The following is a 27,940-nucleotide window of genomic DNA, read 5'->3' on the forward strand; positions in this document are numbered from 1 at the left end:
GGTACAGTGGGCATATAATCAGGGTCTCGATACATCTGCTAAAATTTTTATCCTATGCATTGTTCTTACGAATGAAGTAATGAAGGCACATGATCACGGAAACAATCATCTTTTATTTATCCAATGGAAACTCATCATTTTGAGAAGTATTCTCCACTTTATTTTTAACACACCAAAAGCGCGCTCTACCGCATTTCGAATACTTGAATGTAGATGGTTAAAGTGTTCATGGTCACCGCTTGGAGCAGAACCCCTCTTCCAATCTGGCATATGATATCTTGCACCCTTATATGGTGCCAAGTATCCAGGTCTATTTGAATATCCAACATCAACAGTATTATATTTTCCTAAAATCATATGCAAACTTATATGAGTTATAAGCAAAATATTTCTATGTACAGATTTGTTCGCAAAAGCAAGGATATACGAACATACCTGCACGGGTGCATCCTTATCATGCCTTAGTGCATGAAACAACACATTAGTGTCATGCATAGATCTAGGTTGCCCAATAGATACATATGTGAATCGCAAGTCAAAATCAACAACAATAAGAACATTTTGTGTCGCTTTGCCACTTCGGCCAATATATTTGATATGGTTATGTGGAGGTGGTGTTGCCGCAATGTGAGTACCATCCAGTGCTCCAATGCAATCTTTAAAATATGGCATCATCCTACAATCATTAGCTATCCTTGGGTGTGTAGTACGAAAATTAGGATCAATTGGCGTGATATAGTCCTCACACGTACCTACCACACTATTCAAGACTTCCTCAAATTTTCTACTAATGGTCTCACCAGAATGATTGAAATTACCATGTATTGCACTGTTGGACATACCATGCCCACATATAACAAGAAACGTAGCAAGGGATTTCATAGAACTCATATGCAAAGATGACTGGAGACCATAGCTACTCAGGAGCAGATCACGTAGCTGGTAAAATATTTGTGAATCCATCCTGAACAACTTGTAGCTTCGCCCAGTGTTAAGTCTTTCCAGTATCCAGCATCCACGCTTGCAGGAGCAGCACGAGCAGGCACTTGCGGCCTAAGAGCACGACCACCGCGCCCCCCTCGTCGGCGAAAAGTGGCTCCTTGAACTGCAACAGTTTCTTCGGCTTGTTCTTCTCCTACTATTGTCTGGTTCCCGGTAGATGTCGAAGCCGGCACCGTATGTGCTGGCAGCAAGCTAGCGAGCCACTCCGTCGCGCCCTGCCCCGCCGCCATGCCTTGCAAGGCTGCCGCGCCTTGCCAGGCCGGCCGCCGCGCCATGCCCCGGCATGCTCAGACCCGCCGGCGCGCTGCTCTCGGCCCCACTGCGGCGCGCCCTGACCTGGCGCTGCACTCAGCCCCGGCGCCGCGCCAAGCCCCGCAGCCGCGCCCAGCCCGGTCTCCACGTCCCCAACGCCTGCATCAGCCTCCTCCTGAGTGGATCCGTCGATTTCGTCGCTCGGAGTGGTCTTCCTGTGCGCCGAAGCTACCGACCGTTGGAGGGGATTCATGCCGCCGCTGCTTGGTTTTGGAGAGAGAAAGAGAGAAAGGGAGGGAGGGCCACGCGAGGGGGGGGGGGGGGTGAGAGCCATGCCCATGGAGTTTCTGGCGGTGGCACAACGCGTGTAATTTCTCTCAACTTGGATGGCAAATGTTTGGGGTCGGACGTGGGGGTGCGCCTGGAGCCGGACAGAGCCCTGATTTCTTGCTTCGGCTAGGCCAAACCGCTCCAGTGAGCAGGATTTCAGGGGCTCCAAGGTTGAGCTGCTGCAAAAGATACCGTTTGGGAGGGCTCCCTGAGAAGCTGGTTTTGGAGCCTCTCAGGAAACCTGCCATAGGAGCTCTTAATATCAAAAAGAAAATCGGAACTGCTGGCACCGGATGTCCAATTCGGAGCGCTGGCATCGGACGCCGTAATATTTGTTGCATCCGTCAAATTGAGCGTCAGATCGAGCAGCATAGACCATTGAATGAAACAAAAAAAATTCCTACTGCAGCATTGGTTGATGTTGCATGCAACATAACCACTTCCGCCGTAAAAATTCCCACCGTAACAATCACAATCACTGACGTTGCCCGCAACATGACTGGTTTCCCATGATCCAAGTCATAATTCGTGTCGCCACATTTACTAATGTTGCATGCAACAGGACCAATTGTCCACCGTCAAAACCAAGTAAATTCCTTTATTTTTGACACCTAGAAACCAAGTAAATTCCTGCCATAACATGAAGAAATAGGTTCTGCAACCTTAAAATTTACCTTTCGCAACATCCAAATAAGTGAGGAAAATAATAGCTACAGATCCTAACAACAACAAATTTAAGAAAAACAAAAAAAATTATGTAACATCTAATTCGAATCCTCTTTTTTTTTTAAGAATCATAACTTTGTCAATCAGCTAACACCCGAGAACACCTTATGCAACATCGAAAAACGACTAACGCAACAAATATCGCTTGTTCCAGCATCAAGAAATTAAAAAAGATAGCCGCAACATCTGGAACACAACACTACAACATTATTCTATCTCTACTGCAACAACATGGCTTACCTTTTGCACGCATTGAGACCTAAAGACTTCCATCCTATTTTTCTTCTGCACCCCACAACATATTTCGTCGTGCTTCCATTGCTTTTCTTCCATATCATCTCCTGCACGCGTCGCTAGGATTCACCTCACCTCAGCGTGTGGTTGTCCTGCCGGTCGGCTCCTCACCTCCGTAAGTTGATGGTTCACGTGGCCGTAAGGCACTGAATATCGTGAATGGGATCTTGAGTGCATCGGGTTGGATGGCCTCAGGCTTGAGTGAGTTGTGAGCTTCAAGGTGGTGGGGGGTCATCATCCTTGATGCTGCGGTCACCATAGAGATTGATAGTTGGAACGTGGGCTTTACATACACCTCGTGAAGCCGTGAAGGGCGAGCATGGTGGCGAGGATGACGAGCAGGAGTTGGCTATGCATGTCTTCTTTCACCATTGATGCTATTTGTGCATGGGCTGTGGAGCAAAGCTCGTGTGGCGAGGATGACATGGAGGGGTGGCCGGCAGCAGCAAGAGCGAGACGAGGAGTCAAAATAATTACTTCACAGATGGTTTTAAGATGCGGAGGAGAAGGTGCTGTGGGTCCTTCCGGAACCAGCGAGACATCTGAGTCCGGACGCTCGTGTCTTAGCGTTACCGAAAATCGGTAGGTGATGTTGATGCCGTCCAATGCACTGCCGACGCCAGCAAAAACTCTCCATCCGTTCTAAAAAGAATGCAACTCTCGTTTTTCGATGAGTCAAATAATTTTATATTTGACCAAATTTATAGAAAATAATATTAATATTTATGTTACAAAATAAGCATCATTAGATCAATTATGTAATATATTTTCATACTAGATCTACTGTGAGACACAAATGCTAATATTTTTTATAAATTTAATTAAATTTAAAATTATTTAACTACTCAAGAAGCGTGAGTTGTATTTATTTTGGGACCGGGGGAATACTGGCAAATCGACGCACTAATAACTACTCCGTACAGCCCTACGACGAGGGACTGCTAACACCAACACATATACTCTCGGAACGGAAGAAAAGGAAAAACGCGAGCGTTTTCGTCCAAGCAGAGTGACAAAACCCCCGCCACGGACACGTTGAGGCCCATATTGTCTACGGCCAGGCCCACAGTCCACATGGGCCAACCCATTTCCTGGGCAACGGAGCGGCCGAGCGGCTTGTCAGGCAAGCCTCTGTCGGGAACGGGAAAAGCAAGCAAGGGAAAACCCCACCCCGTTCCCGCCCGAACATCCGAACCACCCGCCGCCGTCCTCCGGCGATGGCGGCGACCATGGCCCCGGCCAGCCAGCCCTCCTCGCAGCAACCGCCGCAGCCGCCGACCGTCGCGACCGTACTCAGGCAGGCCACCCGGGACCCCTCCGCCGCGGCGGCCCACCTCCCGGAGCTCCCGCACGAGGCCCTCGCCGACATCCTCTCCTCGCTCTCCGCCGCCTCCCCCGCGGGCCACCTCGCCCTCCTCCCCGCGATCCTCGCGCTCTCGCTCTCCCCCTCCGCCGCGTCCGCCGCGCTCTCCGCCCTCCTCTCCGCGCCCAGCTGGCCCTCCGCCACGCTCCTCGCCGTCGCCTCCCTCCTCCGCGACCTCCCGCCGGCCTACCGCAACCGCGTCCCAGCCTTCCTCGGGAAGATCCTCTCCCTCCTCCCCAGTGCCGATGCCCAGGACCTCCCGGCCATCGCGTACCAGCTGCTGCTCCTCGCGTCCAAGCCGCTCCACCCGCGCGCCGTCCTCGCGGGCCTCCTCCGCTTCTTCGGCGGCCGCCGCGGCGCCCGCGTTCGCGCGCCGCCGTCCATCGCGCGGCAGGTCGAGGGCACCGTGCTGTTGAATTTCGCCTTCGTGGTCAAGCAGGACCCCGTGCTGGCGAGGGAGGTCTTGGCCGCCGTCAAGGCCGACGCCGCGGGCGCTCTCAGTGGATTCGCGGTGGCCGTGCTGCTGTCCGTGGCGCGGGTGCGAAGGTTTAATGAGGGTGCCGTAAGTGTGCTCCGGGATGCGGCCGCGGTGTCCCGCCGGGACTACCGAATGTCAAGGTGACGGATTGCTCATTATTGTACCTATTACTCTTGTTTGCTCTAGAAATTTGTTCTGACTGGGAGGTGGGTGTCTCTCAGACGGTGCAAGTGGTTGCCGGATTGCATGAAAGAGGAATTGACACGGGCCACGCAATGTGTCGAGAAGGGATTGCTGAAAGCTGTGAGGGATTCAAATCTTGTACCTGCTATGTCAATTGTGAACTGATCATAAAGGCTGCTTGGGTTCAATAGTTCTTTTGGGGTGTAAACTGGTGCTTATATGCAGGTCGATGAGAGCATTGTTGGGAGGGAGCATGTTTTGCCGAGCATTGTTCAGGTGGGATTTCTCCTGTTAGAAGTCCAGGATGGTGATCGAACAGATGAAGCTAGATTAGGTGAAGGGGTTATGGGCACTGAAGAAATAGGTATTAATATGCTCAGGTCATTGTTTGAGATCCATGAAATGGCACGGACTAAGGTATGTAACAAAAGACTGTGACCTTGTTTCAATGAATCAGTCATATTTACAAATTGGTTCATTTGATATGACATGACATGGCGTGTTTCAATTTTCTCTACTTGAGGTCAGATAATTGAACGATGCAAGTTCCAGATTCTCTCGGCAAAGCCTCAGCAAAGTGCACCAGTTCTCAGGTCAAATAAGATAGCAACCATAGTTAAAATTTACAAAACACAAGTTATTGTCTACGATTCAATACATTTTACCTTTTTCAAGGAAATGTCTGACTATCTTTCCTTTACAGGTTGCTTGGATGCTTGATTCGGGGTCATCCATTTCCAATGCTGGAATACATTGCACACTTGAAGGAGTTGCTTGATTACTTTTCTTTTATGAATGACAAGATATCAACCGGTCTAATCAGTTGCATCTTACCACTCACAAAGTTCAGCCGTGACCTGAAGGTATTCAACCTTAACAGTATTCTGGGTTTATGCGGTTGTAAAAGGCTTTGTTTGATTGTTCTAGAGTTTATTTTTACAGGATTATATAATACTGGTTGTGAGAAAGGCGATGTTCAAGAGAGAGGACATGGTCCGAATTGCTGCTACAAATGCTATAGTTGAACTGATTATCGCAGAAAGCAGGAGAAACGAAGCCAATCCTTTTGAAGACTCATCCAGCCAGCCAAGCTCTAGCCAACAGCCTGAAACACGTCTGGAGTTTGGTAGGGGTCTCTTTCAGGAACTAAGTGGAATATTTCGGAGATGTCTTTCGCAACAGGTATCACTGTTTTCATTCTACCATTCAACTGTTCTTATCCTTCATCTCTAGTAAGTCATACGGTTCTCAGCATAGTTAATTTGCTCTTGCAGACGAGTGTCAAAGAGGTCTTGTATGAGGGTCTTATACGTATTGTTACATCTGATCCAGCTGTTGCTGGCAATGTCCTTGATTTCCTCTGGCCACACTTCCTAAACTATTACACAGAGGTAACACTCCCTGACAGACTCTTGTTCCCATTTCTGTTTGTTGGTCAATGTAGACCCTTATTTCTCAAAATATGTTGTAGATCACTGCATCCTTGCAAAATGAAGTTGGTCTCATGAGTTCTTGTTGCTGACTTGCTTTAGGATGCAGAATGCCCTCTTAAAATTAGTTTATGCTTTAAACTGGAGAATGCCAAACTATGCATTGTTGAACCTTTGGATTGCCTGCTGTCATGTGTCTCAAGAATCTTACGAATTCAGCAAAATAATAAATGTGAACGACCACATGATGCATATAAGTGCTTTGGTTTTTCTGCTTCACAAGATAATGAGGTTTGATCTTTCTCACCCTGAGTTCTGTTGATTAACACCTAAAGCTTTTGACATTATGCCCCTCATTGTAGTCTTTATTCTATGTTTGTATAACCCAAGCTATTTTCAGGCTGGACGAACATCATCAAGTGACTTATTTGTGAAGGCTTTATCAAGCATCCAAAAGTATTTGAGGATATCCCTCACAGAAGGTTTGCATATATAATAGATAAAACGAATCAATTTGAGCTCAGTAATGCTATTCAAGAGGACATCGTTGTGCTTACAATTTCTACATGTTGACAGACCAGCGAGGACAAAGCCAAGATACTGGATCTCTTGCTTCACAATCTGAGATGGCTCACTGTCATAGCTTGGCTATGCTTGGCATCATTGAGGTTTTTGTTGATTTTGCCGCTTCAAAACTGGAGAAAGCCTCTGATGAATCAAAGGAAATGATAGAAAAGGAAATACTGGAGCTTGTAGATGCTCACAGTGGCTTTGAGAGAAAAACCAGCAATTGTAGGGAAAAGATTGCACGGAGAAGAGGGAATGCAGGTGATGCCACAGATAAGCACACCAACGAACCCAAGGAGAATTCAAATGCTTCCTTGCAGAAACTTCGTGAAAAGAGGGGTAAATTTCTGGATTCGAGTTTGTATGAACTTTCAGTAATGTGTGTCAAGCAGTGCGATGCTGATAGCTACAACAACTGCAGTCAGCGTCCTAGCCAAGCTAAATCAAACCAGAGCTCCTATCTGATATCTTTTGTACTGAAAGCGTTTCTTGAGTTGTTCAAATCACTGGCAACAAAGGATAGTGGCAACTTCAGAATAAAGCTGTATGAAAGCTTAAAAAAGCTAATCCAGCCAATAATGCAGCTCATATGGCGTCTTCTGTTAGATTCAAATCAAGAAAATGGTGGAACCAAGAGGAACATGGCCCAAGGAAAGAAAAACATTGAGTGCAAAAAGGATCAGTTATATTTGGCACTGGCGTGCTTAAAAGAACTCCTTAAGCCAAGTGTATCAGGAGATCACTCTAGCGATATTATTGAGGTTATAATATCTTCAGCTCCACCAATTATAGAGGATATGATGGAGGCTGGCGAGCTTGACAAGAATGACACCACTATGGTCGAAGACCGAAGCACAAAAAATGTTCATGCGCTTCTGAAAATATTGAAGATGTTATATGCTCGAGTTCTTTCTCAATCACTTTTACGTGAATCTGAGGTAAATTTATTTGCGATCTGGCCTGGAAAGCAACAGTGGATAGTTTGAGATTTTACTGGATTACATGTAGAATCAGGATGATCAGCTTCTCTTAATCAGCAAATTAAAGATAGTGGACACCGCATGACAGCACACTTGATGCTTCTGTATTATCTATTTATTATTGATGTCTGCACATCGGCACGTGCACCTAATTTCATACATACCTGCTTACGTTTACAGTCCCAGTTACCTCAAAACTAATATATTTTCATAGAAAGAATGATAAAGGAACAAAAGAAGAGGTTGAAAGTACTTTGATCACTTTACTTTCCTTTTATTTGTACCGAGGACTATGTTTGTGTTTCTGTTTAGAATCAACTATCTTTAAGTCGAGTATCATGAAACAGACCATAAAGTAATTTGAATTAACAGTTTCTTTTGTAGATAACTAAAGTTCTTCTTCATTTATGTAGGTTGTAACTGAATTGATTTTGAGTATATCAAGAAAACTGCATCTTGAACAAAGGCATCTTCTCGGAACTTGGGCTACAGATCTATGTAGAAAGAAAACCATGCAAAGTCCCAGTATGGCACGGGAGGTGGTAAAACTCACTATCCATCTTACACCAGCTCCAGATGACATGATTCTTGTATGTGAGATAGCTGCAGAGTTGAAGAAATTAATGACCTCGGAAAAAGACATTTCTAGAGATTCTTCTGATACATTCCATATCGTTAACTGTAAAACAAAGAGCTCTCTTGCTGCTGTCTGTCTTCAAATGGTGGAGTTATCTCTTACTGAATTGGACTGGGGTCTTGGTAAGCTTAAAGCAATGCTTACATTAGGTTATGATTCTGCTAGTATCGATGAAGATCAGCCAGCAGATGAAAGAACACAAAGGTTGGCTTTGGAAGAAGCACTCTACTCAAGATCAACACTAGTAGTTCATGCCCTTTCGTCCTTTGCACATATGAGCCTTAAGGGTAGGTTGTGAGGTACCATAAAACGTCCATTTTGTTCCATTTCTACATGTGGCTTGATTTTAGCTTTGCATTCTTAGATACTCAAGCAGATCACTTTCTGAAATTGACTGCGAAGTTCTACAAGCTCTTAACTCGCATGTCAAAGTCCCAGATTGCACCTAAAGGCTACGCACAGTCCATTCCAAGCATCAAGTTTCAGAAACTGGCAGAAGTAACTTGCAGGATGCTCACTTCCCCACTTTATGACTTTGTGTCTTCAGTTCAAGAGGTCTCTTTCATTTTATAAACACACCATTAATGCATATGGCTTCTATAACTGAGGTTTAACTTGTTCTCTGTTTTCCTTTCCTCTCGTGTTGTAGAATCAGGAAACGCCCAGAAAGGTGAACCTTGCTAAAATTAAAAGAGAAAGCAAATGTATCCCTGATCTTATTTATCAGATTGAAGATTATGAGAAGTATCTGATACAGCTAAGCAAGCTCACTAAGGTGAACCTTTTGAGACATGCCAAGCGTAGCGTAGCAAGAGATTTCCGGATAGAAGATAAATCTGGAGAGCGACAACAGGAAGAGGATCGTACTCCAGCCAATGCTGTACCATCTGATAATGAGCCTGATGAGGATGCAGGAGGTCCAAACACTCCAGTCGAATCATATGCTGATGAAAATGCTTCATCTGAAAGTGAGCATGATGAGGACGCAGGAGGTCTGAAAGCTCCAGTTGAAGCAAATGCTGATGAAAACACTAGGTCTAGCATTCCATGTGGTAGTACCATGCAGGAGTCTGAACCCGATGAAGAGGAAGAAATATTAGCTCGGAGGAAGAGAGCTAAGACAAAACAAGTAGTGCAGGATTCTGATGAAGAAGCGGAAGATGAATAGAGGTTTCTGTAGATAGTAGTTCAAAGCGTGTGTTATAGGCAACATCAACCCAAGGAGGACATACCAGTTATAAAATGTAAATATATGGTTCTGCAAAGGTTTTTTATGGGTCGTCAACTCATCATATCTATTTTAGGCGATTCAGAGAACAGATGTAAAAATAGATGCTTACGCTCTTCCTTTGTTTACAATTTTTGTTGCGATTTTGAACATTAGGAGTCACATCACGGTTCATGTGTGAGTACCCAGGTTGTGGTCAGTGGTGCATGTAAACGTTTATGTTTGTACTGTATGTGTGCGTCTGTTTAAAGTTACATCACAGCTCATGTTAACTTATATCTTCAGTTTTTGTAGGTTACACTCTTTGTTGTGATTCAAGCATGGCGATTCATTTTGTATTATTTCAATTATTTGTACCATACTGATTCATTGGTTAATGTGATATATTTTGACAAACGAATCAACTGCCTTTTTGCGATGTATGAACTGGAAGCCATGAACCAGAATAAGAAAACCGTGGACATGCGAACTAGAGTATTCAAATTTCAAAAGAATCTGTGGCATATCCCGGGAAATCCCAGAACAGCACTTACAGACACTAGAACGCAACAGAGTATTCAGATTATTTTTTAACGGAACTGAAAATCCATTTTGAGATAGTTTGATTTCACTATCCGAAGCACAAATCTTTTTTTTTTTGAAATGACCGAAGCACAAATCTCTAAAGCCTGAAAGAACTGGGCTGTTTGGTTCCGGAACTAAAGTTTAAAGTTTAGTCCTTATCATATCGAATCTTCGAATGCTAATTAGAAGGATTAAATATGAGGTAATTATGAAACTAATTACACAGATGGAGACTAATATGCGAGATGAATATATTAAGTTTAATTAATCTATCATTAGTATATATTTACTGTAGCACCATATTATCAAATCATAGACTAATTAGCTTTAATAGATTCATTTCGCAAATTAATCTTCATCTATACAATTAGTTTATAATTAATTTATATTTAATACTTATAATCAGTAATTAAACAGAGATTAAAGTTCGGTCCGTGGAACCAAACGCGCGAAGCATTAGGGTGCGTTTGGTTCAAACGCGCGAAGCATTAGGGTGCGTTTGGTTCAGCTGTGAGCTGTGAAAAAGCTGCTGTCAGATATCTGCTGTGAAAAAGCTGCTGTGAGATGCCTGCTGTGAAAAAGCTGAAAGTCGTTTGGTTCAAACTGCTGTGAGTTGTCAATTGTGAAAAAATTATATATTATCTTTATGCAAATTGACAGTATACAATATTTCTTTGTGATGACCAAATTATTTTTCCTTTAAATCTTTATTTTTATATATAAAAATATTTGAAGTTAACTTTTTTATTTTTATTTTCCTATATATGAAAATTTTTATTTTCTTATATATAAAAAAAATTGAAAGGGTATATATGTGACCAATAGTACATATACAGTTTTTACAATTCAGAAAAACTGCAAAAGTAGGATACATCTTGCTTTTAAATTTATACTATAGAAAAGCAGCTTTTTAAAAGCAGCCGTAGAAAAGCTCAACTCGTTTGATTCAGCTTGTGCTTTGACCAAAAGCAGCGTTAGCCTCGACTCGGTCGGGCCGAACCCAACTTCATCTGACCGTACATCCGCGCCGCACAGAAACCTGATGACCCCGAACCCATTCGGGTCGGCACCACCCCCGTCCCCCTATATAAGCCTCACTCTCTCGACTCGCCTCCAAAACCCTAGAACCCGCCCCTCCGCCGCCGCCGCCGCCGCAGACCGTCACTGCTCGCCGAACGCCGCCATGGTAGCCTCTAATCTCCTCGCGAGCTTCTCGTCTCCGATACAGTCAGCGGACTGTAACTGACACGTAGCCCCCCTCTCCTCGCAGGGTATCGACCTCGTCGCCGGCGGCCGGAACAAGAAGACCAAGCGCACCGCGCCCAAGTCCGACGATGTCTACCTCAAGCTCCTCGTCAAGGTACGCCCAACCCCCGCCCCGATCTGGTGGCACCAGCAGCCTTCTTGCCGTTCCACCGCTCGGATTTGAATTCTTCTGGCATCGCGAGCGTCCCGTCTCCTGATCTGTGCGTGCGCTCGCAGCTGTACCGCTTCCTGGTTCGGAGGACCAAGAGCGACTTCAACGCCGTGATCCTGAAGCGGCTCTTCATGAGCAAGACCAACCGCCCGCCGCTCTCGCTCCGCCGCCTCGTCAAGTTCATGGAGGGCAAGGTCTCCCTTCGATTCTCATTCTGATTTGGTTTGCGGAGTGTGCCTTTTTGACACTGTGGTTATGTGTGACATTGTGTTTGTTTACGGGCGTGCAGGAGAACCAGATTGCTGTGATCGTGGGCACCGTAACCGACGACAAGAGAGTCTACGAGGTGCCGGCGATGAAGGTGGCTGCGCTCAGGTTCACTGAGACGGCGAGGGCCCGGATCGTGAATGCTGGCGGCGAGTGCCTCACCTTTGACCAGCTGGCGCTCCGTGCGCCTCTTGGCCAGAACACGGTAATTTTGACAGCCCAACCTTGATTCTAACGTTTACTGCTCAGATAAACTGTGGAGATGAAAAATACTTGGACTTCGTTTCATCAGTGGGGTAGTTTACTTTAATCAACTTTAGTTAACTGCTGGTTGGTTGAAATGATTTATGATCTAAACTTCGCTCTCTGTTGCTTGAAGTGTTTGTTGTTGAGCTGTGTGTGATGTCTGATTGATGGTCATTTATGCTGTACTCTGCGTCTGAGTGTGCAGAGTTGATAGTTTGTATGGAAAATTTGAATACCTTTCAATTCAAACAAACTCTGAAACATTGGCATTTTCCTTGTTATCTCTCAATGATGAGAACAAAGCAGACGGGCGGTCAGAACCTGATGCTATGTTGAGTGTCTGCATGTTAGTGCATTCCTTTTGAGGAAATGCATCTGAGAGTGAGAACAAGTTATTTTACTTGCATACCGTATTGCTTGTCAATATGCTGTTTACCCTATATGAGCAACAACTTAGTTTGCTCAAGCAAACATCTGATCTAGTCATGTGATGCATACCCTTGTAAGCTGTTGCTGACAATCTTCTGATCACACTGTCATTAAGTTTCTTAATTATGAAAATGCACCTTTGTTAATTATTTTCTTCTTGGAGATTTCTGAGGACCAAGGAGGTACAACTGGTGCATAGATCTATATGGTTGTCTTACCAGCCCATTGCATTACTATACGGTTGCATTGGTGCCAAATGGTCTAACCGAAATTTTTTGTATCACCTTTCCTTTTCTTTTTGCTTTCCTTAATGTAAGTTCTTTTTTTGGGTTATCAAATCCAGGTTCCTTTATTAATACTTTCCTATTTCTTATTTCTATATTTTTACTTGTCTAGTATGTAATAATTGAAGAATGGCAGATGATGGATAATCTTATCCTACACACTGAATGTAATGTGTAGACCAATACTCCGCTTATTATCTGATGCCATTATTTAACAAGCTCTCTGCTCATTGTTTCTTAGATATTTCAAATAACTATGTACTAAAAAGGAATGAATTGAGGCTTGATTGTTTAATTTATTGGTTGTAATGTTTGATTGTTTGAATCATTAGTGTATCGTGTTACTTTCACAATGGAAAGTGGTATGCTGGATGCTCGCATGTTTGATAATCTTTTCAAATACTTGGATGACCAATACCTTTTCTTTAGCTAGAGAGCAATAGCATTTTGTTAAGTCACTACTGCATGTAAGACTAATATTATAATATGCAACAATCCTCAGGTTCTGCTGAGGGGACCTAAGAATGCTAGGGAAGCTGTGAAGCACTTTGGCCCAGCGCCTGGTGTGCCTCACAGCCACACCAAGCCATACGTCCGCTCCAAGGGAAGGAAGTTTGAGAAGGCAAGAGGAAGGAGGAACAGCAGAGGCTTCAAGGTCTAAGCTGTCGTGTCTTATCCATGTGGTCTCACCTAGTGGACTAAATAGGTTTTGCTTGAGCCTGAGTTCTATGTTATTACCTCAGTTCAAGACTTTTGAGGGCTCTGTTATTTGTATACTGGTTCCAGGATCTGCTCAATTTTGCCCTGAATTTGCGTTTTGTATTGGAATTTGCAAGTGTTTTTGGCAGTATTATGCCCTAGATGCTAAGTATAAATCTTTCTAAACACCATCAAAACTCAGCCAATTGGCACTGGAATGCTAAGCAATCGCATTCAAGTGCTTAAATCTGTGCACGAAAAATGCAGGAAGCCAACTGCTGTTCCCTGTCCTGTGATTCTGTGAAGTGTGATATCTGTTCTTGGCGTCCTGTTAAGACTGTCTACAGTACTAATGAGGCTTTGCCAGTGCAGACACGTACTATTCTCCTTCAATGAAACGACGCCCAAGTCTTGCATTCATAACGAAAGATATCTTTGTGAAAATATGAAACAAGTTCTTGTGCTACTAGGACCTGAGAAACCGAGTGATGAGCACCTTCTCCAAGAATACCCTCGAGGCCAGAGGTTTTGGCTAGAGGATTTGTCGATCGAAATACGGGTATGGCTTGCTTCCCCATGCACTTCGCTATCGAAGTTAATACTGGGTAATGTAAATTGTGATGAGTAGCTCATGTGTGCAACAGACAATACTTGTTTATACCAGAGAAGAACTATAATTATATGGGTAATTATATTGATTAAAAAATGTAGGGCAGGAAGCCACAAGGATTACCGTACATCCCAGATGCTACAAAGATTTGGCAAAGAATCGGTAGAGGCATGCTATTGGCTATGCCTAAACAAGCTAAAGATACCAGAGCCCCCTAGAAGACAAGATGGCGCTGCCCGTGGTTGATCCCACTGGCGCTCCAGGTGCAGTTGTCGGCGCCGCTTCTCTGGTACGGATGATGGCGTCGGCGGTAGCGGCGTGCCGGCGACGGGGGCGGCGGCGCGCGCGCAGGAGGCGCCCGGGGTGGACCCGCAGGAACGCAGTACGGGGACTCGGCGCCGGGAGGCGGATGCGATGGCCAGTAGTCCGGTGATCCTGCTGCTCTCCAGAGACGGCTCACGGGCGTGTACTCAGGTGACGCCACGCGGTACGTCGTCGGTGTCGACGACGGCGCGTAGTCCGGGGACGCGGCGTGGCTCGCCGTCGAGGTGGACGACGGCGCGTGGTCCGGTGACCCCACCCACCAGCCGCAACGGCCCAGCGGCGTGTACTCCGGCGAGGCTGGGCGCGACGGGGAGCTCGATGGCGAGTAGTCTGGGAACGCAGCGCCGCGCAAGGGCGGCGGCGGCACCGGTGGACCGAGCCGCAGAGCCGTCCATGGCGCGTACTCCGGCGTCCCAGCCCTCCAAAGAAGGCTCACCGGCGTGTACTCCGGCGACGCGGCGCGCGGACTGGGCGCCACCGTCAGGGGCGAGTAGTCCGGGGACGACGGGCAGCGGCGGCCGAACTCCACGAAAGAGAGGACCCGCGCCATCAGCGCTGCAGACTGGTGGTGCCGGGCGGGTAGAAGGGAGTAGGCGGCGATCGAGCGGCGGGAGGGCGAGAAAGGGGAAGGCGGCGGCGAGGAGCTGGATCGGAGGCGAGCAGAGGATCGGTGGGCGATGAGCGATCGGAGTGGGGTGGGGAGAAGACAGATGAAGGCACACCCACACGGTCGCGTGGGGGGCAAGCTGCCCGCGAATCCGAGTTGCCAAGGAGCTTGCTTGGACCCCACGCGAGCTGAGGCGCTTCAAATTTGAAACGGAGATGGTTACAGTTTACTACTTGTTTCGTCGTTTCTTGAGGGTTGCTGCTGATGCTTCGTGCGGGGGCCGTGGAATGGAGGGCGGCCGGCATAAGGCTATCTCCAGCGACGTCCTCTAAATCTCATCCCCTATCCTTTTTCTCCAAATCAACTTCATACTCTATACCAAATTTAACTCCAACAACATCCTCTATTTCCATCCTCTATACCCCACAATCTCAATTTTTTTCTATATTTCCTCCAACTACCGTTTCCCAGCCGCCCCTCCTCCCGCGCCCCTCTGCCTCCGCCGCCCCGCCGGCCCTTCTGCCCCCGCCCCTGCCCTTCCCCTCCGGCCCGCCGCCCCGCCGCCCCTTCCCCTCCGCGCCCCTCCGGCCTTCCGCCTCCGCGCCCCTCCGGCCCTCCGCCTCCGCCGCCCCTTCCCCTCCGCCCCTTCCCCTCCGGCCGCGCGCCTCCCCTGCCGCCCCGCGCCTCCCCCTGCCGCGCCGCCCCGCGCCTCCCCCGCCGCCGCGCCGCCCCTTCCCCTCCGCCCCTTCCCCTCCGGCCCTGCGCCTCCCCTGCTCGCCGCCGCCCCGCCTCCCCTGCCGCCCGCGCCTCCCCCGCCGCGCCGCCGCGCGCCTCCCCCGCAGCCCCGCCGCCCCTTCCGCCCCTTCCCCTCCGCCCTTCCCCTCCGGCCCCGCGGCCCCGCCGCGCCCTTCCCCTCCGCCCCGCCGCCCCGCCGCCCCTTCCCCTCCGCGCCCCTCCGGCCTTCCGCCTCCCCCGCCCGCCGCCGCGCGCCTCCCCCGCCCGCCGCCGCGCGCCTCCCCTGCCGGCCCCGCGCCTCCCCCGCCCGCCGCCGCGCGCCTCCCCTGCCGCACCACCGCGCGCCTCCCCCGCCCGCCGCGCCTGCGCCCCGCAGCACTCCCTCCCTGCGCGGGATGGAGGACGCCGCTCCTGCCTTTGTCTGTAGGGGACGCAGCGCTCCTCCTCCTTTTTCCAGCACGCGATAGCGGATGCCGCTGGAGCTATGCAGCTGCTACAGTATCCCGTATTTTAGCGAACAGAATCGTTTACCCGACGCCGCTGGAGATAGCCTAACAATCCGACCGTGTCCAGACCGTGAGTGTTCTCGTAATTTGAAATGTAAAAGCAAAAAAAAAAGCGTTCTCGTAATTTGAAATGTAAAAGAATAAGAAAAAAAAGAAAAGAATTAGAAATTTCCGGTGCAGAGTTTATGCGCGCTAAGCTAGTCCAAGATAAATCAACAGGGACCTATCTTGGATGCAGTTTTGAGTTTCTTTTGTGCTGCAATGCACCACCCACCAATGCGGACATACACGACCACGAGAATTGACAACATTGGCAATAAATTAGCCTCATGTGACGGAAAGTTGAAACAGAGACGCCTATATATACAAACACAGCAACACATTCTGTGTCTTATTATCATTGCAGTTCATTAACAAGTCAAAAATTTCACTACGTGAATCCACAGAAGTTTCTCCCCTAAAATGTAGAGATGTCAGCATTCATCGAGCACTGAACTCTTCTTTCTGGAAAGATGGACTGACACTTGAACACTTTCCCATTCCTTCTATACACTTATACAGAACAAAGCAACTACTTCCTTATAGTCATCCAATTATACAATTAAACTCTCAAAATCCAGCCGCAAATATTAGCAGAAGCATAAGATCCAGTCTCTAGTTTAGGATACCATTCATACTGCACCAGATGTCAGGTTATTCAAAGTGTGCATCTACCAGTCAAAAATTTCCATTGCAAAATTGAAGCTATACAATAAAATTTACAGGCAGACTATGAGAATAACCAAATACGGACAAAATTTGGGAATTAGCATTCCAGGTCAAAAATCTAGCTGCACATTTAAGTAGACAACTAGTATATGCAACCCACGGGAAAAAGGAGGGGGGGGGGGTGGTGAAGAACAGCCTTTAACAATTTTTTTAAGGCTGTTTGTATAATCCAATCGATCCCTGCACTAACATTACCCTACTCGCTCTGCTATGTACACTCTCTTTTAGAATGATGCATATATCTGGTTCTAGTTTGCTCCCGTTCAATGCCTGCTTTGACAGAGAAGGGAAGGGTTCCACTCGCTCACCAACCATGATCTGACCAACAAAATTATTGAGCGACCGACGTGGTGCTTCCAACATTATCTCCATCTTGGCGGAGAAAATAGTGAAGTGGGGACTAATGTGGTCACATAAGTCTCTCAATATCCACTAGCACTCAAGAACACCCAATGGACACCAGCTACACCCAACAGACCAGCCAAGAACACCAAGAATCATGTCAATACTTGAGCATGCACTGACCTGCAAGTAGAGAGATTATTTAGGTAGGATGCTCATGTAGAAGAACATGCTTGAAAGACAGATAATAGACAGCACGAAGCGTCATGCACTCAAGCATTCATGACTGGAGGTAATATCAGTTAAGCAAGCATACCACATTCTCGTAGCTACCCTCAAAATGGAACAGCATAACACCCATTCCCCTCCTTTTATTAACTTCTGCCTGGAAAACACAAGACCAAAGATGATCAGGCACTAACAATACAAAGAGGATGTATATCCAATTAAGCGGATGCAAAAAAATCAGTAAAAATAACTTACAAAATAGATGAATGGCCATTGGCAAAAAAATGAAAAGATGGACATGTCACAGTTAAGAATCAAGGGAAGTTAAGTTCACTTACCACACAAGAACATATGGTAATTCCGCAGGCTGTTAAAGCTGATGTAACTTCCGCCATCATCCCTGTGAATGTTATCAAATTAATTCACAAGATTTTGCAAACATTACTAATCAAATATCGGTAACAATATAGAACATGTAAGGAATAATTAGTACAAGCTAGTAGCAGCTACAAATAAGAACTATTTTATTTGACAAAAGAAAAGCAAGAGAATGCACAATTGTCGAATCAGCCTCTTGAAAGAGTTTAGGCAAATAGCTATGCATAGAGAACACACAGCAATTGCAACATGAGCAAGTTTGCAGTGAAGCTCAGATAATGCTTCAAAGTAGAGAGGATACAAATCAGTACAAATTTTCTCTTTAGTATAACAGTATAGCAAAGGAATATATTACCTTTTCGGTCAACACAGGCTATGCAAAGCCATTGGACAGAGTTGCCTTCCGCATTATGCCAACCAGAAATTTTACCAGATTTCCAGTGATCCAAACCAGGGAAAACTTCCTTACAGGTGGAATTGCCAGGGCGCATTAACTCACTGAAGCTATCACCTCGAATTGCAGAATGACCATTAATTTTGATGCCCAAATCCTTAACAGTTTTGTTTTGCTTCCCATTGACCTTTGGATGGACATTATTAACAGGTAAAAAGCCATCGCTACTATTGTTGACAAAGGATAATTTATCTGAATTTAATATCTTCTCCCAGTTGAATTTACTATCTTCATTCTTGGTGCTTGGAATTGAAAGCTCACTATCACTTTCATCTTCAAGATCAGCAACGAAATTATTAACTGCCTCAGCAGTAATTTCAGCAGCAGAAAGGGCAGCTTGCTCCCTTAAGAACTGGATAAGGAAAAGATTCATTACTGCAACCATTTGATAATATAGGAAAATAATTTAAAATGATAGTAACACATACTTTCATAATTTTGTGTCTAGCGCTGCGAGTTTTGGCGTGCTGCAGCCACTGCTGGTGGCGCTGGAATGCATATTTACTAGATAACTTCTGAAACAGGAAACAAATACGTTGAGTTAATCCAGATGCTCATGGATATAATACGTTTTTGCCAATGCAATTGCTCCCTTGAAATCCTCCTGACAGATACAGTGCAGTAAAATGAGGAGCATTGTGATACTACAAATATATATGTAGTCTAGACATGCATCCAAATTGTTAAAATATTAGAGCAATATTTCAAAATACAGTTGCAGTTAGTGGGCAGTATTCACACCTTTATGCCCTTATGTAGGTCAGTAGCCTTGATGGCTGCCTTGATATATTGATTAAGGGCATTGGCATCAGATTGGTTGTGCAACTAAATGGTTGATTCACTTAAAATACATGTCCTCTCTAGGAAAAAGAAAGTAGCATTTGGTCTCATGGAGATGCTACAATGCATGCATGTATTCACAATTTGATGGATCAGTCAGAAAAAAAAGCAAGATATCATGAATCAATTAACAAGAAAACAAGGAAAGGTCCATGCCGATCCCTGCATGCACAATCTCTCTTAAACTCAGTATGCTTGCAATGGCTTAGTGGCTCAGTAGCTGTTTTGTAGAACACTGTCTTAACTCTTAAACTGAAACAAGAAGTGCCACAAACTCATGAGTCCTATTAAAGGAATTACTCCATCCATCCCAGAATTTAGCTACGTTTAGGTTTGTCATAAGTCAAACATTTGTATCTTTGACCAACAATATCTCTAGAAATAATTTGTTTCAAATAGAAAAGGTTACATGTTGTGATATTTGGTTTCACGATGAATCTGTCAACATCATATTTACTTTTGTCAAGTTATAGCTAATTCCTTGGGTATTCCAAGGTTTTTATTTCAAAATGTACGGTGGTTGGTGGAGAATAGAATGATCTATGAAGCCTGACTTGGTACAATCTGGAGATAACCTTTTGAGCAATCAACAAGAATCCGAAACACTCAGTTATTAGCATATTTCTATCAGAGGATTGTCAAACTGCACTATGCATTTCTCTCCAATACTATCTCCAGTCATGAATACATGACGATTTGGACAAACAATATGTTTTGCCAATGCTGGTCATACGCTCCTATAAATTTTGAGAACTATGATCATACAGAGGTTCATATTAGGAAAACAAGATTTAAGAGCAAAAATAGACCAATAAGCATGTAAACACTGCAAAAGTTTGATAAAACCACAGTTGCGTATATCTTGACAATTGCAGAATAGTAAAAAATCTAGAACAGAAAGGAAACATGCGATTTAAGAGAGGAATACTGACATCGTAAGTTATAATCTCCACCACTTCAGCATTTGCAAGTACATGGATTGGTGAAACTAGATTGCCATTCACCTGCAGAAGAGCATATGAATTATGAAGACAATAATGGAATTCATCCTTAAAAATGTATAGTCGTTTTTCTTCAAAAGTTACCTTTGCTGCAATCATTTTGTTGCCGATTTCAGTATGGATCAAATAAGCATAATCAACCACTGTGGCTCCCTTAGGAAGGTTTTTAATCTACATGTAACAGCATATTTAGACCCCCAAAACAGGATATATGCTATTAAGTAAATGTCTCCAAGTTCATTGCCTCACCTCGCCTTTAGGAGTAAACACAAAAACACGGCTTCCCAGAAGATCTCGGGTGATTGTATCAACAAATTCCCTAGAACTCATATTACCAACAAACTCTTCTTGCCATTCGCGGATTGCGTTGAGCCAACCAATCTATAAAAGATGGTAAGCTATTAAAATATCTCCCAAGCCCACTGGTGATAATATTTAAGGCAGAAGTACAATTAGCTTTAAAAACATCAGTATTAAAGAGCATATAATACCCTCAGAGCAAATCCTGTGTTGTTGAGGCAGATTACTTTTCCCTTGGAATTTCTTCCACTTGATATTCCAGGGCGAACAGGTCCAGAAACCACCCCCCTTCCACTGTAATGTGCAGCAATGCCTCTTTCTGCTATTAAATCCATATCTTCTGTTCTAATCTGCAATACAGTTAGAATTTTTAACATAAATCACAATGAACAACAGAATGAAAATACATTCTTTGCTTGAGATTTGCCTGTTTAAATTTAACAAATTAGCAGGCAGCATTACCTGAACTTCCAAATGGAACATACTCTCATTAAGAAATGGTATCACTGTTGTATGTAGGCTTTGGTAACCATTAGGTTTTGGAGTTGCAATGTAATCTTTCACCTGTTGCAACAATTGATCACTAGATAAAATGGTATAATTCACAAAAGAACATTAAATAGGACAAAAAGCAGATAACTCACAGCTTGAGGAATGGGTGTCCATATGCCATGAACAAGACCAAGAACATGATAGCAGATCTGAATTGAATTAAACATACTTGTGACTTGTGAGCCAATGACAAATTCACTGTATAACGTATTGTAATTTGTTGTTAGGTCTACCTGTTGTGCAGTGCACAATGGCCCGACACCATTGCAGGATTTTGGTTTTATGATGATCCGCAGCTAAGCAAATAACAAGTAGTTATTTTACAAATATGGGATATTCAAAAGGGTAATATAAATAGTATGGAAATTCGGAAAGACGTACCTGAGCAACCTGATTCACCTCATTTATTGAACTCTTGGATTTGAGGGTAGTTTTGTAAATGCTGAAAAAATGGCTCAAATAATAAATAATCGACCAAATAAACAACCATACCAATTTCAAAATAAGAACCAGAGGACACTCGTGCCACAATATTAATATATTTTGATTGATCTTTTGATTTAAACTGCAATTGAGACGCATAATTAAGCAAATGAGCGTGCAGGCGCTACTGTACCACAAAGTAATGAAAATGTGTAGCAAACTGGTACATGTTATGATCTCATAGGAAATGAGTTGGAAAATTGTGCAAGGAAGATCTAGGGAATACTATAGCATGCCAGCACTACAGCAAGCATACACTGTATTCAGTCTGACATGAAAATAGATAGAACTCTCTTTGGAGTGTAAAGCCAGCAGCACTTTTAGTTTAATGAGATGGCATGTGCTCACCTGTAGAGCTCTTTGTAAACTGAGCGCACTTCTGTCTCAACACTCACAAGATCAAGAAACTGATCCTCAGCAATCTTTTGCCTTAAAATTCTATTTGCCTGGAATTGAGAAGTCACAAAGTAATGCTATCCATTGCAAACATGAGAGAATGATGTTGAATCATGCAGTATCAATCATAACTTATAAGCTAGCAATCAAACACCGCACCTCTTCCAATTCTTGTTCATGGGCCTTGTACAAGTCTTCAACTCTTTTCCTTAGTTCAGCAAAACCAATCGGGTTCACGTACATGAAGGATAGATATTCTAGCTCAGACTACAAAGACAAAAGCTGCTGGTCAAATGGAAGGAAGAAGAACTAAGAGTAAAACATCAGATATTCCTCATAAACGAACAGATACTCCACAGATCTACAGAGAATGATATACTGACATATGCTTATGTGAAAAGAAAAGTACAAATATAAACTTTTGACACTATGATGAAAGTGGGAGTATGAGATCACCTATCCTAATCATAAAATAGAGGACACCAGTCTTTCTTTGGCCCCTCAATTTTGAGAGGTAGACCTTACCCAACCTTGAAATCCATGACCAAAACCGGCAGCAATGATTAAGAGACTACATTAAAAAGTTTAGGGTTTGGAGTGGACTATTATTGTCGTAGAGGGTGCGAATACTAGAATTATTTCCTAAAATATGTGTGTATGAAAAAGACTGAGGACAGCAAGGTAACCTTGGTTTTATTTTATCTTGTTTCCAAAAAAGAAAGCAGAAATAAAAATATAGGACCAGATTTTCACTTTATGCAATGGATTCTGTCATTTGAGAAGGATGACAGTGAACAGCTGAAACAAATAACTAAACAAAGCATGTATTCAGTTATTCATGGGTGGCGGTGTAGGCAAGTCAACAAGTTGTGGAACAGTTCTGAAAATGCAAGCAGCAAGCTATTCATAACCGGCTAAGAAATTGACTTATCAGTGATATAAAATGACTATAACAAAGGTAACAGAAACATTCTGCTCTGAAAACACATAAAGATGAAACCAGCTATCATTTGAATAGTGCCCAAAATTCTATCAACGAAAAACATGGGCAGCGTGTGCTGCAAAATAGAACAAGCTGGAAATAAAATGAAAAAATAATACAGTATTAAAGTTAGCTCTTATAGGTCCATAGGCAACATCAACAGCAGATACCTTTATTCGGTACATCCCAAGGAGTTTTGCTAGAGGGGCAAAGACCTGCAATGTCTCCATGGCGATGGCATACTGCAAAAAGACGTCCTTAGTGCTTAGAATGAAAGTATGGTGCAGGCGTATCTTAAGTCACTGGAACAAGAATTCACCTGCTTGTGCTGGGGCATATGTGTGAGAGTACGCATGTTATGCAACCTGTCTGCCAGTTTGACAATGATCACACGAACCTACAGCATTTTTTTATATATATTTCTTAAGTAAGGGCTACAGAAATAAATCACTTTTTTCTGATAAGATAGTCCATATGGGATTAAAAGAAAAGGATACCTCTTCTGTCATGGCAAGAAACATCTGCCTTAGGTCTTCTGCTTTAAGATCTTGTTTCGAACTACTCTCACTTTTGCACTGAAGTTTACCCAACTTAGATACCTACATTTAGAATGGAGTAGATTTTTTGCATTCAATTTACTACATAATCCGAAATATATATATAAACTGCAGCCATACAAAAAAAGAAGAAGGAAAGATTAAAGTCACCAATAGTGTACCTTTGTCTCGCCTTCAACAATGCGACGCACAGTTGGTCCAAACTCATTTTCTATTCTTTCAAAGGTAACCACATCGGTATCTTCAACAGTGTCATGCAATAAACCAGCAGCGATTGATTCCCAGTCAAGTTCCTAAGTATGCCAATTGAGCAGAACAGAACTTAGGTTCATTGTGTATACTAGGGACAATTAAAGAAATCACATCACCATAGTGTCAATGGTTTCACAATCAAGTTCCTAATTATGTCCAATGAGATAAACAAAACATTCATTGCTACTAGCCCCTAGGGAAACTCAAGGAAAATACATCACCAGTGTCAACAATATTACTACTCACGTGCTCTCCAAGAATACATGCAACTTCAACAGGATGAATAATGAATGGCTCTCCACTTCGCCGTTTTTGTCCACTGTGTGCTTCATATGCCAACTGCAATTATTAATGAGATATTATGAGGCAGCCATTCATGCAGGCACTTCCACAGAAACCAGAAAGTTCATAAATGCTTTCTCAAATAACATGGAAGGAAGATATCATGAATCAGTTACCTTCAAAGCATCATGCACAAAGTTTAACTCTTCAGGTTGAAGATATGAAACAACTGGTTTGAGATCCTGTTATATAAATGCAGAAAACAGTTATAATCCACTAGGATTGAAGTCAATTCTTGCTTCACATAAGGAACCTTAGCATTAAAGCTAATCCATGCTTCACCTAAGGACTACCAAGTTACAAAATACAGTGGCATTGGGAAAAAGTGGCATGGTTGGTGAATTGAATGTATTGTGCTCAGCCTAGAACCTCTACATTTTCAAAAGTTCTCAAGGAGCTTGACTTCCTCTTCCTTTTTAGTTAAAACCCATCTTGGCACCATGGAAGTGGAACAGAAAATAATTTCGTGGTGTTCAACTACCAGGAACAGAATGATTCCTTATTCAATGTGTATGCTAGAATATTTATGCTAAAGTTAGAGGTACGATGGCAAGCACCATACATCATTTCTTTAAGAAAAGGAACAGGCCGAACACTGTTGTATTTTCACTAAAAAAAACACCTCTCTGAATGGTCAAAAAGCTGCAGACCAAACTGAGGGATTTGATCAAGGCCCAAAACTGTAGCTCTTCAGATATGTGCAAAAGAGCACATTAAATAAACTCATTGTATGTGATAAAAAAAAATGACACACCTCCCATAAAGTCTCTGGGGAGATGAAGAAGGATTCAGATGATGAATAGCAGTAAGCTCTCCATGTTGGGTCAACAGGAGTAGACCAAGGTCTGACAAAACTTTCAGAGTATGCAGGCGATGAACCATAACCAAATCTCCCTTTATTAATGTCCTCATCCAAGGTGATGTGCAGTAACTGAAAAGATAAGCAACAGGAGATAAGAAAAAAAAACTCAACTACTTTAATATATAACCAACGGAAATGTAGAAACTAAAAAATGTAGCATGCTAACCAATGGAAATGTGACTGTAGAAACTAAAAAATGTAGCATGCACAAAACAACCATATTATGAAATGGAATTAAAAACTCACAAACTAACTATATCATGATCAACAGCACCACCAAGGTGGAGTATAAAGCAAACTGATCACCAAAGTTGCATGACAGGTACCATCACAAGATCTAGAATTCTATTTAGTTATATTAAGAACATTGGAGTGTCTTTTCTTAGTGTTAAAATTCTCTAGAAAACCTTCAGACAAGTCATCAGAAACATAGCTCCTTAGAGTGCTTATCCTTCCTTTCACGACTAAAGGGGCTGAAGCACTCCTCCAGTCTTAGAACAAGATGGTTCACAACCCAGCCTTTTTCATCAAAAGAGTGGTCCCAGTACGGTTCAACCACTTCTGTCTTTTCCAAAATCGATCATCCCTGTTCCTTCCCCACACTACATAAGATATCCAAAGCCCGAAATGGCATTCCTTTAGCATCAGAGAAAACATCTCTGCACCTGTCTTTCCAGCAGGCTTGATCTGAGGTAGTAGCAGAGTGACCACAGAGTTATACCTCCACGTGTTATCTACATGTTTCCATTGTCAATACACCAAGAACAAAACTGAACTACTAAGTATTGTACTAGAGAACGTAATCCTGTAGTTGGTTATGACTGTGCATTCCAGGGAAAACTGGTGATAACTGTGGGTGAACACAACAGAACTTTAGATGGTTAAGGCATCCTCAAGGAATGGTCCTTTTGGTGCGGTGTCATTCATAGTTTTTTTTTATTTCTAAGAAGAAAAAAAATCTCAAGTTTGTCTGTGAGGTTGCTAAATTCTTAGGAAAACAGCTAGTACTTCCACCAAGTATTGGCTACAACAGTTACAATCGATGATTGCAAATTTTGAACAACTGTCAATTGGAAAGCTAAAAATAATAGCATTAATCTTCCTATGCTCTGTGACCGAAAGGATGTCATTCTAGAATGCATGCTATCAAACTCTATATTTACCATTAACACATAAAAAGCACAACATTGCATGTGTGAGATAAGCCAATGTCTAAACCACACCTATGTACTAACAGATAGAATATGTTTAAATTACACCTATTTAGTAACAGATAGAGTATGTCTAGTCTACACCTATTAAGTAAAGGTGTAGTAGAAAACCATGTCTAGACAGCAAATACACGAAACATAGAAAAAATAAAGGGCCAAGGAGGCCAATAGAAAACTGTCATGCAAACCAGATGGCAAAGGTGAAAAAGCAACGGTATAAAGGCATGTCAGTTATTGATTTATCGAGTCAAAAGCAGGTGCATGGAACGAGTGTAACTGCTATACAGGTGATTACAGGATGCTTGACTACTGCAGGGAGGATCGCTGAAACTGAAACTGAATCTATCCGGAGCTTGTTTACTTTGGAACTTAAAAATGCCATGCCACACATGCAAAACAAATTCCAGATTGTATTGTTCGTTAAACTCAATTACAGAATAAAATGGCCCCTTTACTAGAGTAATTCTGATTCAATTGTAATGCTGCTGCTGATGATATAGCATTCAGCTAGTCAGTCAGACAGTAGCAAAAGCAATGATTGCCAGTTTGCCACAAAAAGGAACAAGCAATGCATTTTTCTTGCCTATAAACCCAGATAAATGATACTAAACTATACTATACTCAAAAGCCGATCTTTCATGAAGCCTCGTGCAATCACTTAGTTCACCTCTGTAACTAACTCATGATATATTCTACCAGCATTGAACAGCTTTCACCAAAACCACGAGAACATCAGGCTCTATGTCTAATACAAGTTATTCTGCGAATACATTTAACAGAACCTGCTAGCAGAAATTGTAAAACTGATCATGTAAGGTAACCAAATAAATGCATAATGAAATAAAAGAGATAACTGAATAATTGCAAAATAAAAAAATTAAATCTGCAAGGAGAGCGCATTTTAAATTCTTATCCTGCATAACCTAGAGGCTAGAGGGCTCAATTTGAAGTCAGATAAAACATGTTTGCTACTAGAATGGAGAGTCGAGTAGTAGACCACTACTTCCACTAAGTTGGCCCTAAGTAGGCAAAACACGAACTCCATATCACGAAATCCATATCCACACTATGGCTCGAAATACAGAAACAGCAAGAGAGCAGCAGCGACGCACCGAGTTGTTACTCCGACGGGACCGCCCACGCCTCCTCCAGCCGCCACCGGCCTCGGCGTGGCCGCAGGAGGAGCACTGCGCGGTGCTGGCGAGCGCGCCCGTGAGCGCGCGCGGCGCGTTCCACGCGCACGAGAGCACGCTGCATTCGTAGGGCCTCCCGCCCCCCTTCCACGAGGCGGCCCTGCACGAGCTCACGCACTCCAGCGACGACGCTGCACACAGAGGCACCACGAAAGGCGTGAGCGGCGAAATCGAGAACCCTAGGGAGCGCAACGGAGCCCGCAGGACCGAATTGCGCGGCTGCGGAGGGGAGAGCGGGGCGCCCGTTACCTGGCACGGCGGGCGGCGGGGTCTGCATGGCGCGGCGCGGCGAAATCTCATCGGCGGCGCCGAGGCCCTCGCGCGGTCGCCGCCGCCGCCTCCGGTGGGGGCGCGAATTGGGCGCGGGGAGCGGCGAGCCGGGGTCGAGACCGGGAGGAGAGGAGAGGGGGGGCTTTGCCGAGGGGGAAGGAGGGGAGGGCGGAAGAACTCGGAGAGAAGGGATAACACGAGACGGAGGCCACACAAAGGCCGCGGCCGTGGTGAAATGGAACAGGGGCGGAGGGGGTGCGTGCCCTGCCCTTTTCGCTGGGGTGCTCTGCTCTGGACTCCGCAGCTCGCCGGTCTCTGCTCCTATTTTCGTCTCGCCGGGCGATTTTGAGTGGTTTTATCTGAGGATTTTT

General features: G+C 44.2%; 3 protein-coding genes and 1 non-coding gene across 5 annotated transcripts; 3 read left to right on the forward strand and 1 right to left on the reverse strand.

The window, feature by feature from the left end:
- Positions 1-3,815: 3,815 nt before the first annotated feature.
- LOC112877001 (Fanconi anemia group I protein homolog) lies at positions 3,816-9,702 on the forward strand. The gene is made up of 14 exons (XM_025941193.1): positions 3,816-4,585; positions 4,667-4,748; positions 4,854-5,045; positions 5,157-5,221; positions 5,332-5,491; positions 5,571-5,810; positions 5,903-6,019; positions 6,161-6,349; positions 6,459-6,540; positions 6,635-7,563; positions 8,019-8,529; positions 8,607-8,797; positions 8,892-9,159; positions 9,235-9,702. Exons 1-14 carry the CDS (start codon positions 3,822-3,824, stop codon positions 9,408-9,410), a joined length of 3,966 nt encoding a protein of 1,321 aa, XP_025796978.1. The 5' UTR covers positions 3,816-3,821; the 3' UTR covers positions 9,411-9,702.
- A 1,357-nt stretch (positions 9,703-11,059) lies between these two features.
- LOC112877716 (60S ribosomal protein L18-2-like) lies at positions 11,060-13,567 on the forward strand. The gene is made up of 5 exons (XM_025942073.1): positions 11,060-11,220; positions 11,305-11,394; positions 11,517-11,645; positions 11,741-11,923; positions 13,180-13,567. Exons 1-5 carry the CDS (start codon positions 11,077-11,079, stop codon positions 13,336-13,338), a joined length of 705 nt encoding a protein of 234 aa, XP_025797858.1. The 5' UTR covers positions 11,060-11,076; the 3' UTR covers positions 13,339-13,567.
- Positions 12,806-12,886, forward strand: LOC112878430. Its single transcript, XR_003225755.1, has one exon. It is a non-coding gene; the product is annotated as a small nucleolar RNA R16 (small nucleolar RNA).
- A 3,287-nt stretch (positions 13,568-16,854) lies between the features above and the next one.
- Positions 16,855-27,839, reverse strand: LOC112874498 (putative GTP diphosphokinase RSH1, chloroplastic). Of its 2 annotated transcripts, none has more exons than XM_025937839.1 (24): positions 27,549-27,839; positions 27,219-27,430; positions 24,788-24,964; positions 24,150-24,215; positions 23,938-24,030; positions 23,601-23,732; positions 23,380-23,481; positions 23,202-23,279; positions 23,053-23,124; positions 22,060-22,167; positions 21,853-21,950; positions 21,403-21,463; positions 21,255-21,317; positions 21,114-21,170; positions 20,932-21,033; positions 20,661-20,819; positions 20,419-20,550; positions 20,254-20,340; positions 20,101-20,172; positions 18,757-18,840; positions 18,230-18,680; positions 17,835-17,896; positions 17,585-17,653; positions 16,855-17,451 (listed from the first exon to the last, which is right to left on the reverse strand). In XM_025937839.1, the coding sequence occupies exons 1-24, from the start codon at positions 27,574-27,576 to the stop codon at positions 17,359-17,361; spliced, it is 2,658 nt and encodes an 885-aa protein (XP_025793624.1). In that variant the 5' UTR covers positions 27,577-27,839; the 3' UTR covers positions 16,855-17,358. The 2 variants fall into 2 exon arrangements, with proteins under 2 accessions (XP_025793624.1, XP_025793623.1); XM_025937838.1 differs by having other exon boundaries at positions 18,757-18,843; positions 27,549-27,838.
- Between the last annotated feature and the right edge of the window lie 101 nt (positions 27,840-27,940).

This window comes from Panicum hallii, chromosome 9, assembly GCF_002211085.1.
Source record: "Panicum hallii strain FIL2 chromosome 9, PHallii_v3.1, whole genome shotgun sequence".
NCBI lineage: Eukaryota > Viridiplantae > Streptophyta > Magnoliopsida > Poales > Poaceae > Panicum > Panicum hallii.

Coding starts and splice junctions, on each gene's coding strand:
- LOC112877001 (XM_025941193.1), top strand. CDS start 3,822: ATGGCGGCGACCATGGCCCCGGCCAGCCAGCCCTCCTCGCAGCAACCG. Junction 5,492..5,570: donor AGTTCAGCCGTGACCTGAAG/GTATTCAACCTT, acceptor TTATTTTTACAG/GATTATATAATACTGGTTGT. Junction 6,541..6,634: donor GAGGATATCCCTCACAGAAG/GTTTGCATATAT, acceptor ACATGTTGACAG/ACCAGCGAGGACAAAGCCAA.
- LOC112874498 (XM_025937838.1), bottom strand. CDS start 27,576: ATGCAGACCCCGCCGCCCGCCGTGCCAG. Junction 21,464..21,852: donor GTTTACAAAGAGCTCTACAG/GTGAGCACATGC, acceptor CCATTTTTTCAG/CATTTACAAAACTACCCTCA. Junction 20,820..20,931: donor TGTTCCATTTGGAAGTTCAG/GTAATGCTGCCT, acceptor ACTGTATTGCAG/ATTAGAACAGAAGATATGGA.
- LOC112877716 (XM_025942073.1), top strand. CDS start 11,077: ATGACCCCGAACCCATTCGGGTCGGCACCACCCCCGTCCCCCTATATA. Junction 11,221..11,304: donor GCTCGCCGAACGCCGCCATG/GTAGCCTCTAAT, acceptor CTCTCCTCGCAG/GGTATCGACCTCGTCGCCGG. Junction 11,646..11,740: donor TCAAGTTCATGGAGGGCAAG/GTCTCCCTTCGA, acceptor ACGGGCGTGCAG/GAGAACCAGATTGCTGTGAT.